Consider the following 15719-nt stretch of genomic DNA (forward strand, 5'->3'; position numbering starts at 1 on the left):
ACTGGAGAATTCTGAAGTGGCAGCAATGAGTCCGGATCTAAATCCCATTGACACCTGTGGAGAGATATTAAAATTGATCATGAGACAAGACTGTTTCTCCATGTTGCATTACACAATGTACAGTGTACAGGACACAGATGTCACCACAATACAGTAGTAAAAGTGATGGCGTAATCCCGACCGTCACAGTGTGATTCCTGACTGATTGCCATCTGTAATTATTTTCACTGTTTTTAACTACCTTGTGAAACTTTATTATGGCAGATCTGTGTGTAGACGCATCACATGACTCGATGGTTACACAACTACACATACAAGATTCATGACTTAGTTGTTATGTCAGAAGTGATGTTGATGATTGGGCAGCGTGCTATAATGACTGCATATCACTTCTACTAGCAATCATAAACTCCTTAATGACATTGGTTGTCCATGTACGGTGGATGTGCGCACTGTTTATATTTATTAAGTGTGTCGCTGCATCCCTGCACTTCTTTCTCTCTGGCAGGGACGCACTCTGACTCACCACCGTGGCCGGGTCCTTCCTGCAGCCTGTCCATCCTTCCTTGTTGGTATTAGTGACTTTGCCTGTCCGTCCTCCTCTGTTGGTGCTAGAGACTCTGCACTTGAGACTCAGTCCTGTCTGTCCTGGGGGTCAGCTGCCACAGTCCTGGCCTCTACCCCATGCAAGGGTAGGCCCGGGATCACCCTGTGGTCTAGTAGGTCCACTTCTAGCTTGCCGCAGTACCATTCCCCGGCGGCGAGCATTACAATAAGCTAAGGACCTAAGCCAGCTCCATGCAGCACAGGATCCAGCTGTTACACCTGAGCATTACTGATGTGACTGGAGCATTTTCCATTCTCAACAGGTTAAGCATGACAGAAGCAGTTAAAAGGCTTCAACATGGTGACCATCTGTTCTGACGGCTAGCACCCTCGAGAGAGTGTCTATGACTTGCCATATCAGCCAGGGGCCTACTACAAGCCACTTAAAGGGCTTCTCCACATTGGAAATCCCAATTTATGATCAGCTTTCATTAAGGATGACTGTCAGTAAGTGTTACATTTTGCAACAGTGCCCCCAGAGGGCAAATTAAGTAGTGCAAAGTGAATATTCACATCAATCAATTGTCTGTGTAATGCAGGAGAGGACAGGTCCTTCATTCCTAGAGATACTTTAAAGTCACTGTCTGCTTTAGCTAGACGATTATCCTGAACTAAGGACTCTCGTTCTTTAAGGTAGCACTCCAGTAATATTTTATTTATTTATTCTGAAACTATTTCCCGAATTTATATAATTCAGCTAGTACTACTAAATATAATTATTCCATTGTATCTGAAAATTCATGAATGTCTTCTCTTTACTTGGGTCATGTAATAACTTGGTGATTCCCCCCTTGGTAGTTTAATGTCTCTGAAGTGGGTCACCATCTGAATCCGCAGAAGTTCCTCTATGATTAAGCTGCATGGACTGAACCACTGAAGTTCACCATTGGTGTGCGGAAACTCCTATCACAGTTACTGATGATGATTACACGAGTTGTCTGTTGGCAAACCCAACAAACAATTGATCATCATGAATCCAGCAGCTAAATAAATTCTAATGCTTCGTTGTCATTGCTATGAGGAAGGCACATCAGACTATAAAGTTCCTCATCAAATAAATGGCTATCCATGTTATACCCAGCCCGTCCGGATCCAACAGAGCAAAGGAGCAGAACCCCTATGGGGGTCTATGAAAAGCGGTCATTATCCATGGACAGTATCTGGTATAACACCTCACTTGATGAAGTCTAAACTCCCATACGAGATAACGGTTAAAAAGTATTATTTTAGGAGTACAAATTCTTCTAATAAACAATAAAATACAAAGGCTTTTTGAAGATATTTTTTGATAGACCCATCTGTTTTTTGGTAAAAAAAAATTGTTGGCAAATAAAAGGGAGATTGTTGCTTAAAAAAAAGAGAAAATAGAGTTTACCAGGAAAAAAAAAAATCTTTATTACATATTCAATAACATTTTTACTGCTGTTTGATCCTGACTTGCTTTTTAGATATTTGATAAATGTTGTATTTATTGAAAAATGTACTTTAGGGTTTGTTAATGTGTTGAAAAAGAATAAGAACACCAAACAAAAATATACATGAATTGATATTCTGACAACTTTATGACATTAACATACAACTATATCTACTATGTAAAAATGTAAAATACTTTAAATACCCATAGTCGTGCAATTCTAGGGCAGTAGTGTTGTGCGTATGTGTGTCCAACTTGGCGTCTTGTGACACCTGGAGGACTATGAACTCACAGGGTCATTCATAGAAAGTCACGACTGTTCTGTTGGTCAATTTTGAGATCTTTGAGAACAATATGGAGGGTTTGATGAGGAAGTGGGGTAGCACCGGATCCATAGCCAATGAAGACAACATGTGCTCAGACACCGGTGGTTGTTGCAGACGACCAGGAGAGGCTTATGAGTAGAGATGAGCGAAGCCATGGAAATTCAGTTCGGCAGGTGCAACTGAAGCAGGCCTCCAGGGTTCGGACTTGTTCCAAACCCCAATGGAAGTCACTGATTGGCACTTTGGGTCTCCACCCATATACAGGCAGCCATAAGCAGAGCATTTCTGGGGCAGTTTGGGCTGGGGTTTCCATTTTTTGGTGGGGTTGAACACTACATCCGATCACTCTGTTTTTACCCCAATGCGAGCCGTTCAAACACTGCAAGTGGCTCAGTAAGGGCTGAGCACTGAGCACTGAGCGTACCCGAGCACAGCGATGCTTGCGCAAGTGGCCACTATACGTAAAGCAACTGAACTCCGATCCCAAACCTGAATTCTGGTTTTCTCGTAGGGTCGGTGTTCGGCACGAACACCGAACATTGGGTTTGATCATCTCTAATTATGAGAAGCCTAAGGAAATCTACACAAAAACAATTCCAGCAAAAGCACGTCAACAAAACAACATGTCCACATGAAGAGAAGTCACTTCTCCTGAAGCCACAAGTATCAGCTTCTGCAAGAACTCAAGGACTGGGATAAATACGAGACTTTGAAGTAGTGTAATTGGCTACTGGATACCATCGTAGAATATATTTGGACCCGTTACAATACATCATGTCTGATGAGTGGTGGTTCCATATAATTGGTTGTGGTTATTCACAAAATAATAAATAAAATTTATGCAAGCTGTGCCAACAGCAAATCATGATCCCAAAAATTGGCTTTGGTGCTCGGCTATGGGTACACGGATTATGGATCATACATTTGTTGATATAAATGTGGGCACAGCAATGTACTGTACATGGACGTCTGCCACAGGTAACTGATCACGAGTGTACTGTTTATCCCAGATCTGTATCTTTGGTGTATAAGGTTGACCTTCCATTATTTTGATCCCTCTCATTCACACAAGAAAACACAAAAAGTCACGTAGCATCAGCATGCAAACCAAAGAAGGAAAAATGGTGCCAACACGTTGCTAACAAGTTGGTCCATCGGCCACGTCAGTAATCTTTGGCCACTGGATTGGAGATGTGAGAATCGACTTTTTCCTATTGGCATCTACGGCTTTTCTTGGTGCGATTTCACATGTTTGACATGACGCAACAAAGACGTCGCTCCAGGCCACTAATCAAAAGAAGGACCATAGATAAGGTAAGGTTGATTAGGTAAGAGGTGGTTCTCATGTCTCTTGTCCATCAGACAGAAATAACGCATACGGCTGATGGACAGGGTCATGCAAATCACATCTACAAACAAGGATAAAGTAAAAGGTCCACAAAAAAAATGTATAAGTGGAAAGTGAAGTTCCACCTTTGTGGCACTATTTTTTGTTGCTCCAATGCTTCAAATAAACAATAAAATAATGCTTTTTATGCTTGACTTTGCGCCTTGTGTATGCTGTTCTCCATTTTTACTTTTGGGTTTCATTGGCAGCTATAAACTGGGTCTTTGCGGAGCTCCTACAATGTTACTAGAGGCTAGAAAAAGTTTCCTGTCTTTGAGGACCAAATTTTGACATCCGTGAAACTGAATATACATTATAGACCATTATAATATAGACCTCAATGTATTGACCGACCGCGGGTCTTTCGATCAAGATAACAGCAGGTAGGAGTGTGCCTTGAGGGTCTTACTGTAATATTCGTAACCCTGACATTCACAGGATCTCTTTGCAAGACCTTACCTGAGGTTTTGTCACACAAAGTTTTGCACAAATTTGGGGGACTGTCATTGCGGCATTGGGCTGTGTTCAGATTGCAGATTCTGACACTTCTCCCGATGGTTTCTCTGGTGTCTGAGATCAACACAGGCAGACCTGCTGTGTGCTGATTCATAGGCAGGATAGCAAGAGTTAATCTCTGCTAGTCTGCTTGCTCCTTTAATCACATGTTGTGGTGAAGCCTATCACATTTGCTCCCCTCCTATTTATACTGGTTGAATCATTCTACCCATGCCAGCTATAGTTTATTCTATGTTGGTCTGTGAGGTGTGGTGTCCCAGACTCTCTGGTGAAAGCTGTGTTTAAGTTGTTCCTATTGCTTGCAGTGGTTGTGGAGGAGGAGTCAGAACTGGACTGGTTAGGAGCAGGGCCAGGAAGGAGACTCGGGCATCTCCACCATCAGGAGTTTCCCTGAAGTTAGGGATAGCATAGGGGCCCTTAGCTTGAGGGTCAGCTTAGGACTCCTGGTTCCCGCTATCCCATAGTCATCATGATAGGCTATCAGACAGAGAAGATATGTATTAGAAGCTGGCTACATCAGTCTGCATACTGAGTTTTTGTATAATTTTGTAACCATTGCAAATGTAGCCCCATCTCATTTGAAAGCCTGTGTAGGACTCTCCTCTAGGGGAACTCAAAATGGGAAATGGGAAAGGCCCAAAGAATCATAAAAAGGCTAAAAAAGGGCCTTTCTTCTCCAGGTGGCCAAACCAAGCACTATAATCGAAGAGCAATGATCTATGTGTCCCATAGTTCCTGGAGTACTCTTGGACCATACCAGATGACAGTACTTGCTTAGTGAAATTGTGTAGGGATACACTGCAGAGTGAGACAGCCATGGTCAAATAACCTATGGGGCAGTTTTCCCTTCGAAGTCCATGTATCAGTATTAGGGTCATAGCAGTCAAAGGAATCGGAGTCCTCAATGGTGTTGTCCACGGTCAGACATCGGCCGCCCGTTACGTAAATTTTGTTCTGCAGAACGGTGGCGCCATGGTGCATTCGTCTGTCCTTCATGTCGGCACATTTCGCGAATGTATTTTGCATCATATCATAGGCAATGATTCGTCTGGTGTAACCTAGAACAAAAACGTCACATTCAGTTCTGTTGAAAAGTTCATGGCAGAAACTGTCACATAAATGAGGTTATACGGAGCAGAAGATGCAAATTTTGACCCACAAGCTTTACGTAATCATTTTTCCACAACTCCTCTGTTATACTCCAGTCACATCTAGAGCTGAATTCATAATTCTTCTTATTATATCCAAAAAGTCTGGTGCTCTGGAGCCCTAGAGAAGAGGGTGACCCTAATACCTCTAAAGCCCACTTTACACGTTGCAATTAGTTGTACAATCGCATTTGCGATGTGACACGCCCAGGTTGCATACGGGATCTATGAGATTGCACGTAGGTCGTTCATTTGCTGTCACACGTGCGTTAGTAGTCTATGTTAAATTGATCAATGTTATGTGCGATCCTTTAGATCATGTGATCTGTGACGTATGCATTGGGCACCCTTTTTTTTTTATTTATTGACTTGCCAAGCGTGTGTAATGTGTAGGGATGCGTTTTTACTATGTCATCTGCCATTCAGCTCTGCTACATGGCCGCTGACAGCAGACACAGACAGCCATGTAGCAGAGCTGAATGGCAGATGACAGCAGACACAGAGCCGCACTGTCAGAATGAACTCGGGTGAACTTCACCCGACTTCACGGTCATGCTGCGGCTCTGTCTGTGTCGCGTCCTGATTAGCGGTCACCAGTGAAGGACTCACCGGTGACCGCTAATCTCCTAAATTACTGAAGTTAGCAGCCCTCTCTCATACTCACCAATCCCCGATCCCCGGCACTGCACGGCGTTCACACTGCTCCGGCGGCTTTTACTGTTTTGAAAAAGCCGGCCGCCCATTAAACAATCTCGTATTCCCTGCTTTCCCCGCCCACCGGCGCCTATGATTGGTTACAGTGAGACACGCCCCCACGCTGAGTGACAGGTGTCATACTGCACCCAATCACAGCAGCCGGTGGGCGGGTCTATACTGTGTAGTGAAATAAATAATTAAATAATTAAAAAAAACGGCGTGCGGTTCCCCCCAATTTTAAAACCAGCCAGATAAAGCCATACGGCTGAAGGCTGGTATTCTCAGGATGGGGAGCTCCACGTTATGGGGAGCCCCCCAGCCTAACAATATCAGTCAGCAGCCGCCCAGAATTGCCGCATACATTATATGCGACAGTTCTGGGACTGTACCCGGCTCTTCCCGATTTGCCCTGGTGCGTTGGCAAATCGGGGTAATAAGGAGTTATTGGCAGCCCATAGCTGCCAATAAGTCCTAGATTAATCATGTCAGGCGTCTATGAGACACCCTCCATGATTAATCTGTAAATTACAGTAAATAAACACACACCCGAAAAAAATCCTTTATTAGAAATAAAAAACACAAACATATACCCTGGTTAACCACTTTAATCAGCCCCAAAAAGCCCTCCTTGTCCGGCGTACTCCAGGATGCTCCAGCGTCGCTTCCAGCGCTGCTGCATGGAGGTGACCGGAGCTGCAGAAGACACAGCCGCTCCGGGCACCTCCACGCAGGTAATGAAGACAGCCGCGCGATCAGCTGAGCTGTCACTGAGGTTACCCGCTGTCACTGGATCCAGCGGTGGCTGCGGGTAACCTCAGTGACAGCTCAGCTGATCGCGCTACTCACCTCAGTTGCTGCGTGGAGGTGATAGGAGCGGCGGTGAGTAGCGCGATCAGCTGAGCTGTCACTGAGGTTACCCGCGGCCACCGCGGGATCCAGTGACAGCGGGTAACCTCAGTGACAGCAGCTGATCGCGCGGCTGTCTTCATTACCTGCGTGGAGGTGACCGGAGCGGCTGTGTCTGCTGCAGCTCCAGTCACCTCCATGCAGCAGCGCTGGAAGCGACGCTGGAGCATCTTGGAGTACGCCGGACAAGGAGGGCTTTTTGGGGCTGATTAAAGTGGTTAACCAGGGTATATGTTTGTGTTTTTTATTTCTAATAAAGGATTTTTTTCGGGTGTGTGTGTGTTTATTTACTGTAATTTACAGATTAATCATGGAGGGTGTCTCATAGACGCCTGACATGATTAATCTAGGACTTATTGGCAGCTATGGGCTGCCAATAACTCCTTATTACCCCGATTTGCCAACGCACCAGGGCAAATCGGGAAGAGCCGGGTACAGTCCCAGAACTGTCGCATATAATGTATGCGGCAATTCTGGGCGGCTGTTGGCTGATATTGTTAGGCTGGGGGGCTCCCCATAACGTGGAGCTCCCCATCCTGAGAATACCAGCCTTCAGCCGTATGGCTTTATCTGGCTGGTTTTAAAATTGGGGGGAACCGCACGCCGTTTTTTTTAATTATTTAATTATTTATTTCACTACACAGTATAGACACGCCCACCGGCTGCTGTGATTGGGTGCAGTGTGACACCTGTCACTCAGCGTGGGGGTGTGTCTCACTGCAACCAATCATAGGCGCCGGTGGGCGGGGAAAGCAGGGAATACGAGATTGTTTAATGGGCGGCTGGCTTTTTCAAAACAGTAAAAGCTGCCGGAGCAGTGTGAACGCCGTGCAGCGCCGGGGATCGGGGATCGGTGAGTATATGAGAGAGGGGGATAGACTGACATGGACAGAGAGTGAGGGACAGAGATAGTGACCGACTGACAGAGATTAGTGACTGACAGACATTGTGAGGCGCTTCAAAACGCAGCTTTTCAGCTGCGCTCTGAAGCGGACCTTTTTTAAGCTGCGGTGCAGAGCGCACACCTGCGCACATAGCCTCAGACACCAAAATCGTATGAGGGATGTCACACGTTACAATTCACTAGGTTCGTGCAACAAAACGCTCAATTCTAGACAAAGATACGATGTGTTTGCGATCAACGGTTTTGCGTTCAATCCTGATCGCAAGTAGCTGTCACACGCAGATACCTCACAAACGATGCCGGATGTGCGTCACTTACAACTTGACCCCAACGACGGATTGTGAGATATATTGAAGCGTGTGTAGCGGGCTTAAATCAGAGTGACTATATTTCTTTTCTCATCATCATAAATGTGTAAAACCGCAAAGTGCTTGTAAAAACAAACAATTTAGCAATTTATCTCTGATACGAAATCACAAGAATGGATGGGTTTTAATGCTATAGTTTGCTGCTTGTTTCCTAGGTTAATGGCCACCTATGAGGTCTACTAGAACAGTCTAGAAGTGGCCAGTTTCCTAGACAAGAAGTGAGAGCTTGCAAGCTCTTTGCTAGAAGGCATGTAAGCGCTGCTCTGAATCTGCATGGATTGCTGGATCTGAAGAGCCTCAGTCCCTCCGCGCTCCTCCAATGCTGCAGAACTAAAGCGGTCTCTGCTACTGTATCATCATGGGCGGGTGCTCAGTTTTGGCCAACGGTGCAACAATTCCACTGGTCCAAACTGTCAGTCTTCCAAATTGCCCCCCTGCTAATGAGAAGATGGTATGCTGGGCAGCAATGCACTCCTGAATATCAATCATGACAACAACCCTTGACCCCATTTTTCTTATTTTATTCTCTACACCCCTTAATATAAGCATTCTACCACCCTTGTTTTCTTACATTGTCTTGAAGTAAAAATGTTTAAAAAGTCCTACATTCCCTGCAAATTGGACTAGTCTCCCACAAAATGTGTTCGGCTGCTGAAATTAACGATCTTACCTTTATCTGGCTCAATATATAGATGCCGCGGGCTTACCCTTTAGTGGGAGGGGCTTAACTAAGCACCTGCCACGAGGCAAACGCCAGGTACCACTTCCAGGGCAGTGATCAGGACAGTGGCAGCTGACCCCCAGGACAGCATATGGATTCATGTACCAACACAAGTACAGGCAGGTATAGGTGGGATAGCTATGGTATGGTGGGCACACAGCAGCATGAAGGCATCTTCAGCATACAATAAAGCTTGTTGATTGCCTGTGATGCATTCTTTCAACAAACTCAGACACATACTTTTTAAAAGTCCATTTTTGAGATTGAGACACAGACACCCAATGTCCTGTACGAACCCCCGAACATTATTATTTGAATTCGCTCATCCCTAGTCAGCAGGTTTTTGCCACCTAATCTGAAAGAAACATGATGTAGGGAGAGATCCTGATTCTAGTGTTGTGTTGCTTAGTTTATTGGGTGCATCAGATCTGATAGAATCAGTTTCTATGCTGCAGATCTAGTAGAGATCTGAATCCTGAGATGTCTATAGCTCCGCCCACACCACTGATTGGCAGCTTCCTGTGTACACTTTATATTGACAGAAAAGCTGCCAGTTAGTGGTGGGTGGCAGGCTTGGACCAGGATGCTCGGGACACCTAGTCTAAAGGCCCTGTCACACACAGAGATAAATCTTTGGCAGATCTGTGGTTGCAGTGAAATCATGGTCATATTGTTCCATTTGTACACAGCCACAAACCTGGCACTGATTGTCCACAATTTCACTACAACCACAGATCTGCCACAGATTTATCTCTGTGTGTAAAGTGGCCTTAACATTGATAATCTCCAGCTGATAAAACACTTTTTTTTTATTGAAACAGCAAAACACAGCCAAGTAAATGACACCAATACAGTGACACAGACATAGCAAAAACCTGCTGATAAATTCTATTTAAGAACTCACCTCCAATTATTATAATCTTTTCTCCAACAACAACTGCCGGGGCGCACACGTTTTTTACCATTCTTGTCTCCATCCGGAACCACATATTTCTGAAAACATGGTAGACCTAAGATATAAGGACAAGAAGTTACTATATATAATGTATACTGAAGGTATGTTAAGGAGCACAAAATAGGGTTTTATCTGGTATAAACGAAATAAAAGAGAAAGAGGTACACTTACCTTTTCAAGTTGTGTGACACACAACAAGATACACGCTTAATAATGGAGACGCTGCTGCAGATACACGAGTGCACAGGACAGTGCAGACAAAGGACAGAAGACGTGTTCACTGTTCACTCCGCGCTGCTGCTGAAGACTTTCCAAACGAAGATCCAGGACACACCAGTGGAGATAAGTGGTTTTTATTCAATGCAACTGTGGTTCTTTCCGTGGAGAGGAAGCTTCTAATTGCTTTGAAATGCATTGAAAAACTCACTTGTCTCCGTTGGTTTGTCCTGGATCTTCCTTTGGAAAGTCTTCAGCAGCAGCACGGAGTGAACACACTTTCTGTCTTTTTTCTATAATGTACACGTAAGTGTCTCTAGTCATGTCTATGATGTCTCAGTGGTTGGAATCCAACTTAAAAAAGGATTTGGGGAGAAAAGTCCTGTCAATCACATGCTTCTAGCCAATTAGCATTGCTGATAATGCTCAAGTCAATGCTGATTGGCTTAGAGCAGTAGACCTATAGATGATAGCTCCTCTTAAACGTCCTTTCCAGCTGGATACTAGACACAGTATACAGCTCTGAAAGTTATAGAATTGGAGCTATTACTTGTTTGATTTGTCTGCTTTTAATGGCAGGATTACAAAAACACGCCTGCTGTCTTACAAAAAATGGCTGCAGTGGTCACATGGGATGAGACGCCGTTGCAGGAGGTGGGGTTTTACAGAGACTGGCTGGGGACCAAGCAAAGGAGCCATGGAAGTACCAGGGGATTTTAGTATAATGTTTTTTTTAGTTTAGGGAAGCGGTCACCAGGATTTTCCCCCATAAGCTGTGGCCACCACCAGTGAGTCCTTATATACAGTATTCTAGAATACTGTATATAAGAGCCCAGGCTGCTCAGTATAATGTTAAAAAACACTTTTATTATACTAACCTAGGGGGCGGTCTGGTCCGATGGTCGTTGCCTCTCTCCGGTTTGGCGCCTTCTCTCTGCTGCAATCTCGGTCCTCCTTCTACCCTGCCCCCAGTGTGGATGACGTGTCTACGTCATTCGCACAGGCTGACATTGTGGTCCTGCACAGGAATACTTCGATCTACCCTACTGAGGGCAGATCAATGTACTGTAATGTGCAGGCACGAGGAAAGGTTAAAGACCACCCGCGCATGTGCACTATAATACTTTGATCTGCCCTGAGCAAGGCAGATCAAAGTGCGCCTGCGCAGGACCACAATTCCGGCCTGTGTGGATGACATAGAGCGCATCATGCACATGGGCCTCAGAAGAAGGAGGACGTAGATCACCACAGAGTGGAGGCACCGGACTGGAGAGCAGTGACACCCATCGGACCGGACCACCCCCTATGTGAGTATAATTAAAGGGAACCTGTCACCAGATTTGGTGACTATAAGCTGCGGCCACCACCACTGGACTCTTATATACAGCATTCTAACATGCTGTATATAAGAGCCCAGGCCGCTGTGAGAACATAAAAAACACTTTATAATACTTATCTAACGGTTGCTGTGGTGGGCCATATGGGCGTCTCTGTTGACCGGTGCCAGCGCCTCCTCTTTCGGCCACCTTTGTCCTCCTTCTGACTCCTGTGTGCATGATGCGTCCTAAATCGTACACCCTCGCCGATCCTGCGCAGGCGCACTACAATACTTTGATCTGCCCTGCTCAGGACCTGAATGCCGGCGAGTGTGGATGACGTCAGACGTGTCATGCACCGTAGCTAGAGAAGAAGGAGGACGAAGATGACCGAAAGAGGTGGCGCCGGCAGCGGAGAACGGAGACGCCCATATGGCCCAACGTTTTATGTTCTCATAGCGGCCTGGGCTCTTATATACTGCATGTTAGAATGCTGTATATAAGAGCCCGGTGGTGGTGGCCGCAGCTTATAGGCCAAAAAAGTGGTGACAGGCTCCCTTTAAAGTGTTTTTTTTTACATTCTGGGCTCTCATATACAGTATTCTAGAACGCTGCATATAAGAACTCACCGGTGGTGGCCGCAGCTTACGGGGGAAAATCCTGGTGACAGGTTTCCTTTAAACTTGCTACTTACAAATTGTGAGCATACCTTAAAAATGATCAACATCTTACATACAATACATCATATACTAAAATGTCATAGGAAAAAAATATTTATAATACCTTCCTATGACTGATGGGTCTCAGTGTTATATTTTCTGTATCTGATCATTAAATCAGTGACTAAAAATGATATCATAAAATCTAGGGCCTCATGCACATTATTGTATTCCCTACGTTTTATGGGGCCATAATATAACACTTTGTAAAAAAAAATAATCTATGGTGCCATATTATACGGTACATCTTAAAAGCCTTCATATGACATCAAAGTCATAAATAGGAGAATACCCCCCCCCATAATACAATTCCGTATAGAGGTACTATATAGTAGCACCGTCATCAGGTCGGGTCACAGCTGACTTCACCTCGCCTGGCTTTGTTTATATGGGGAGAAACCATGTCATTTCTTGCTGCTCCAGTGTTGCCGCTCCAATGGTATTGACATTCCGAACACCAGTATCCTGACCTTGAAAAAAAACCCAGTGGCTTCAATGGTCAGGTTACTGGTGGCTGTGATGTCCTCACTTCCTGTCCGGTTGAGACCTTTCAGACCGGCAACGCTGGAGCAGAAGGTGGACTCTGGCTTCCTTTACTCTTTGTGGTATAGTTATTAGGTACCATAGGAATTCCACAAATTACCTGTATAAGCCGGACTGGATTCTGCATCACATCCTCTCCACCAAAAAGATATATCCTTTCATCTTTGGCAGCTACCGCAGGATGGAGGACAGTCACCGGCATACCAGCCATTGCCTCCCAGGAGTTATAAATGCTATCAAACCTTTCCACTGAGCCAAGAATTTGTTGTTTTGCTCCAATCCCTCCTATTGAGAAGATATAGTTTCTGTAGCCGATACTCCTATGAGAGTATCTTGGAACAAGCATGGGTTCACCTTTGCGCCACTGATTTAATTTCAGGGACAATATGTAAACACTTGAGTTGACGGTATTTTCTCTGTTGCCAATGGATAACCCACCTAAAACATACACATTACCATGCAACCCTACTGCTGAAGCCTTGTGTAGACGTGTTGGCAGCTTTGCAAGTCTCAACCACTGGTTGGTTTTCTCATTATACAGCAAGACATCTCTAGTCGTCTGCTGGTTGTCCTTCCGGCCTCCTATGTTGATGAGGAACTCTTGATGAGAAAATCGACGTGGGACATGACATATTGGCTTGATATCGGGAAACATGGATGTGTTATGAGCGAATAGTATTCTACAGGCCGACTCTAACATTCTTCTGCAAGACACTGAAGACTGAATGAGAGGGTCATTGGCAATGAAATGGAAAAGAAAAGTTGGATGGACATACTGAAGCCTGACTTTCTGAAATAGTTCTTGTATATAGCACCTTCGGCCATGTTCATTGTGTCTTATCCAGGTCATTAAAGCCTCAAATACTTGTTCTTCTTCTGCACAAAGATCATCATCTCCAATATAGTCCAATAGTTCCGAGACACCGAGATCCTTCAGGTCTTCGGAAATGGACACGTCTTTGAAGTATTGCAAAGCCATTCGTCTAGCCTTATCTTTGAGGTTCTTACAGTTAAAGAATTCAGAAAGTCTGATCATACTTAAACAGTTTTGAGGATTCATTTGGTCCTGGAGGAATTTCGAGCAAGTTCCCAATAGTTTTTCATACTGTAGTAATGAAGCACCTTGAATGAGACTAAAGACGTTATCCAAAGTTATGAGGATCTCCCCGGTGTAGACGTAGACGATGATCCGGTGAAGTGTATCTGAATCTATGCCCATCAAAAACACCTTGTCTTGGGTACTTTCCTTAAAATTATTGCAAAACATTGCCTTGAAGTATGGACTACTGGAGGCCAAGACGTTCCTATGGCAAGGGAATTCGCAGTCATCGCTACAAATGGTGACATCAGTGAGCAACCTGGATTGTCTCAACTTGTTTAGCTGCCTCAATAAGTCGCTGGAGAAGACTTTATCATGAAAGAGTAGGACTTCACCGGTTTTGCCATCCATATTGACCCAATTATTCTGACTAGAAAAGTTCCTACTATATGAAACCCAATAATTTGTGTTGGAGAGAAGCCATGTCAGCAGCCACACGAGAGCAAACGTCCTCTTATCTTCTTCCAGCCTATAAAAAAAGGAAAGTTCTGAGTCTCATTCATTATAATATATGATTTCGAACTTAGAATAAGTGATAAAATGTGAAACCTCTCACAAAGTCACCGCCTACAGGATTTTACAGGAAACAATCCACTTTCTCAAGTTTCAGAAGTCATTATGGTTAAGGACTGGATTTTTTCCTTCACACTTAACTTTATAAAGGCCGTAAAAGTTTTACAAGGCAATTGAAAAAGATGATTTTGGGAATTTCAGTTCTGACTTTTCAAATAAGAAGCTACTTGGGAAAAGAATTCACCTTCCTAAAGATTTGCTTTATATATTGTTTGTTTGGATTTATACCTTAGACGCAAACTATCATCAGGATTTTCCCACTTTGGTTGTGTTCACATTGAGTCCTTTTACTGGGTTTTTGGAACAGAAATTGTGCAGGAACCTCTCCAAAATCCTCATCAAAACTTAAAACGCCTCAAAATTTCATAATTTTAGGACCCGATACATCAAGACTGGCATTGATACATACATTACTCCGGTCCTGAAGAGGAGATGTGCTAGAGTTTGATTCCTGATTCATGAAGAGACGTATACCTCGTCAAGAGTCACGAGTGCCAAACAAGTGGCCACGAATCCTAGCTAAGTCCCTGCAGATTATGATTTCTGGCATAGTAAACGCCACGGCTCGTCATAAATTTGACAAGCTGCGGTTACCACGCCTTCATCCCCTCACAGCTCAGCCCAATCTTTACTAAATCAGGCCCTACATTTTTGGGGGCATTTTTCCCGTGTTTTAGGACATCTTTTTTTTACTAGCATTTTCCAAACCTTTTTATTTAAACTCTTTTCAACAATGAAGAAACCACGAGATGAGGTTTTAATTGTTGGTATATGCAACAGATGATGACTTCTTTGTATGTGTGAAGGAGGACTTTATGCTGATCTAACAGTAGTTGGCGATGTTGTGTAAAGTTTCCTTACTCACTGTATTGTAAAAAGTTTTTTGTTTTTCTTCCTGGTTTTGGTTTCACTTCCTGATGCAATGCTGTATGAATGTGCATATCATTACCTCATGTTCCAAGGAGTAAAGAGCTTGTTATCCTATGTAATCTGCTTTGTGAACTTTGTTCTACACGTGGGAAGCTAGAAGCTGTGCAACATTAATATTAGATTAGGGACCATCCCGACTGTGGTACACTTTGTCATGGTGGGATGGCTTAAACCTTTTTTTGATCAAAAACATGGTGGACTGCTTTGACCTTCCTTGCCACGTAACAACCTCAATGACTTTCAAAGGGAACCTCTCACCGGATGTTTATAATAATCACCTATCGGTCGGTGCGGAGCAGACTGCTCGGATGGATGTCTCTATTCTCCTCTTTCGGCCATCTTTGCCCTCAATTCAATTACGGCAATACCACACTTG

General features: G+C 44.2%; 1 protein-coding gene across 1 annotated transcript in view; it reads right to left on the reverse strand.

The window, feature by feature from the left end:
- Nucleotides 1–1984: 1984 nt before the first annotated feature.
- The window catches only part of KLHL38 (kelch like family member 38), a 20527-nt gene continuing 6792 nt past the window's right edge, over nucleotides 1985–15719 (reverse strand). Inside the window, exons 2-4 of the mRNA XM_075352897.1 lie at nucleotides 12842–14309; nucleotides 9897–10002; nucleotides 1985–5307 (exon numbers count right to left, since the gene is read on the reverse strand). Of these exons, the coding sequence (XP_075209012.1) occupies nucleotides 5024–5307; nucleotides 9897–10002; nucleotides 12842–14191 (1740 nt within the window). The 5' untranslated portion in view covers nucleotides 14192–14309 and the 3' untranslated portion in view covers nucleotides 1985–5023. The remainder of the gene's footprint in view (nucleotides 5308–9896; nucleotides 10003–12841; nucleotides 14310–15719) is intronic.

Source organism: Anomaloglossus baeobatrachus, chromosome 6 (assembly GCF_048569485.1).
Source record: "Anomaloglossus baeobatrachus isolate aAnoBae1 chromosome 6, aAnoBae1.hap1, whole genome shotgun sequence".
Lineage (NCBI taxonomy): Eukaryota > Metazoa > Chordata > Amphibia > Anura > Aromobatidae > Anomaloglossus > Anomaloglossus baeobatrachus.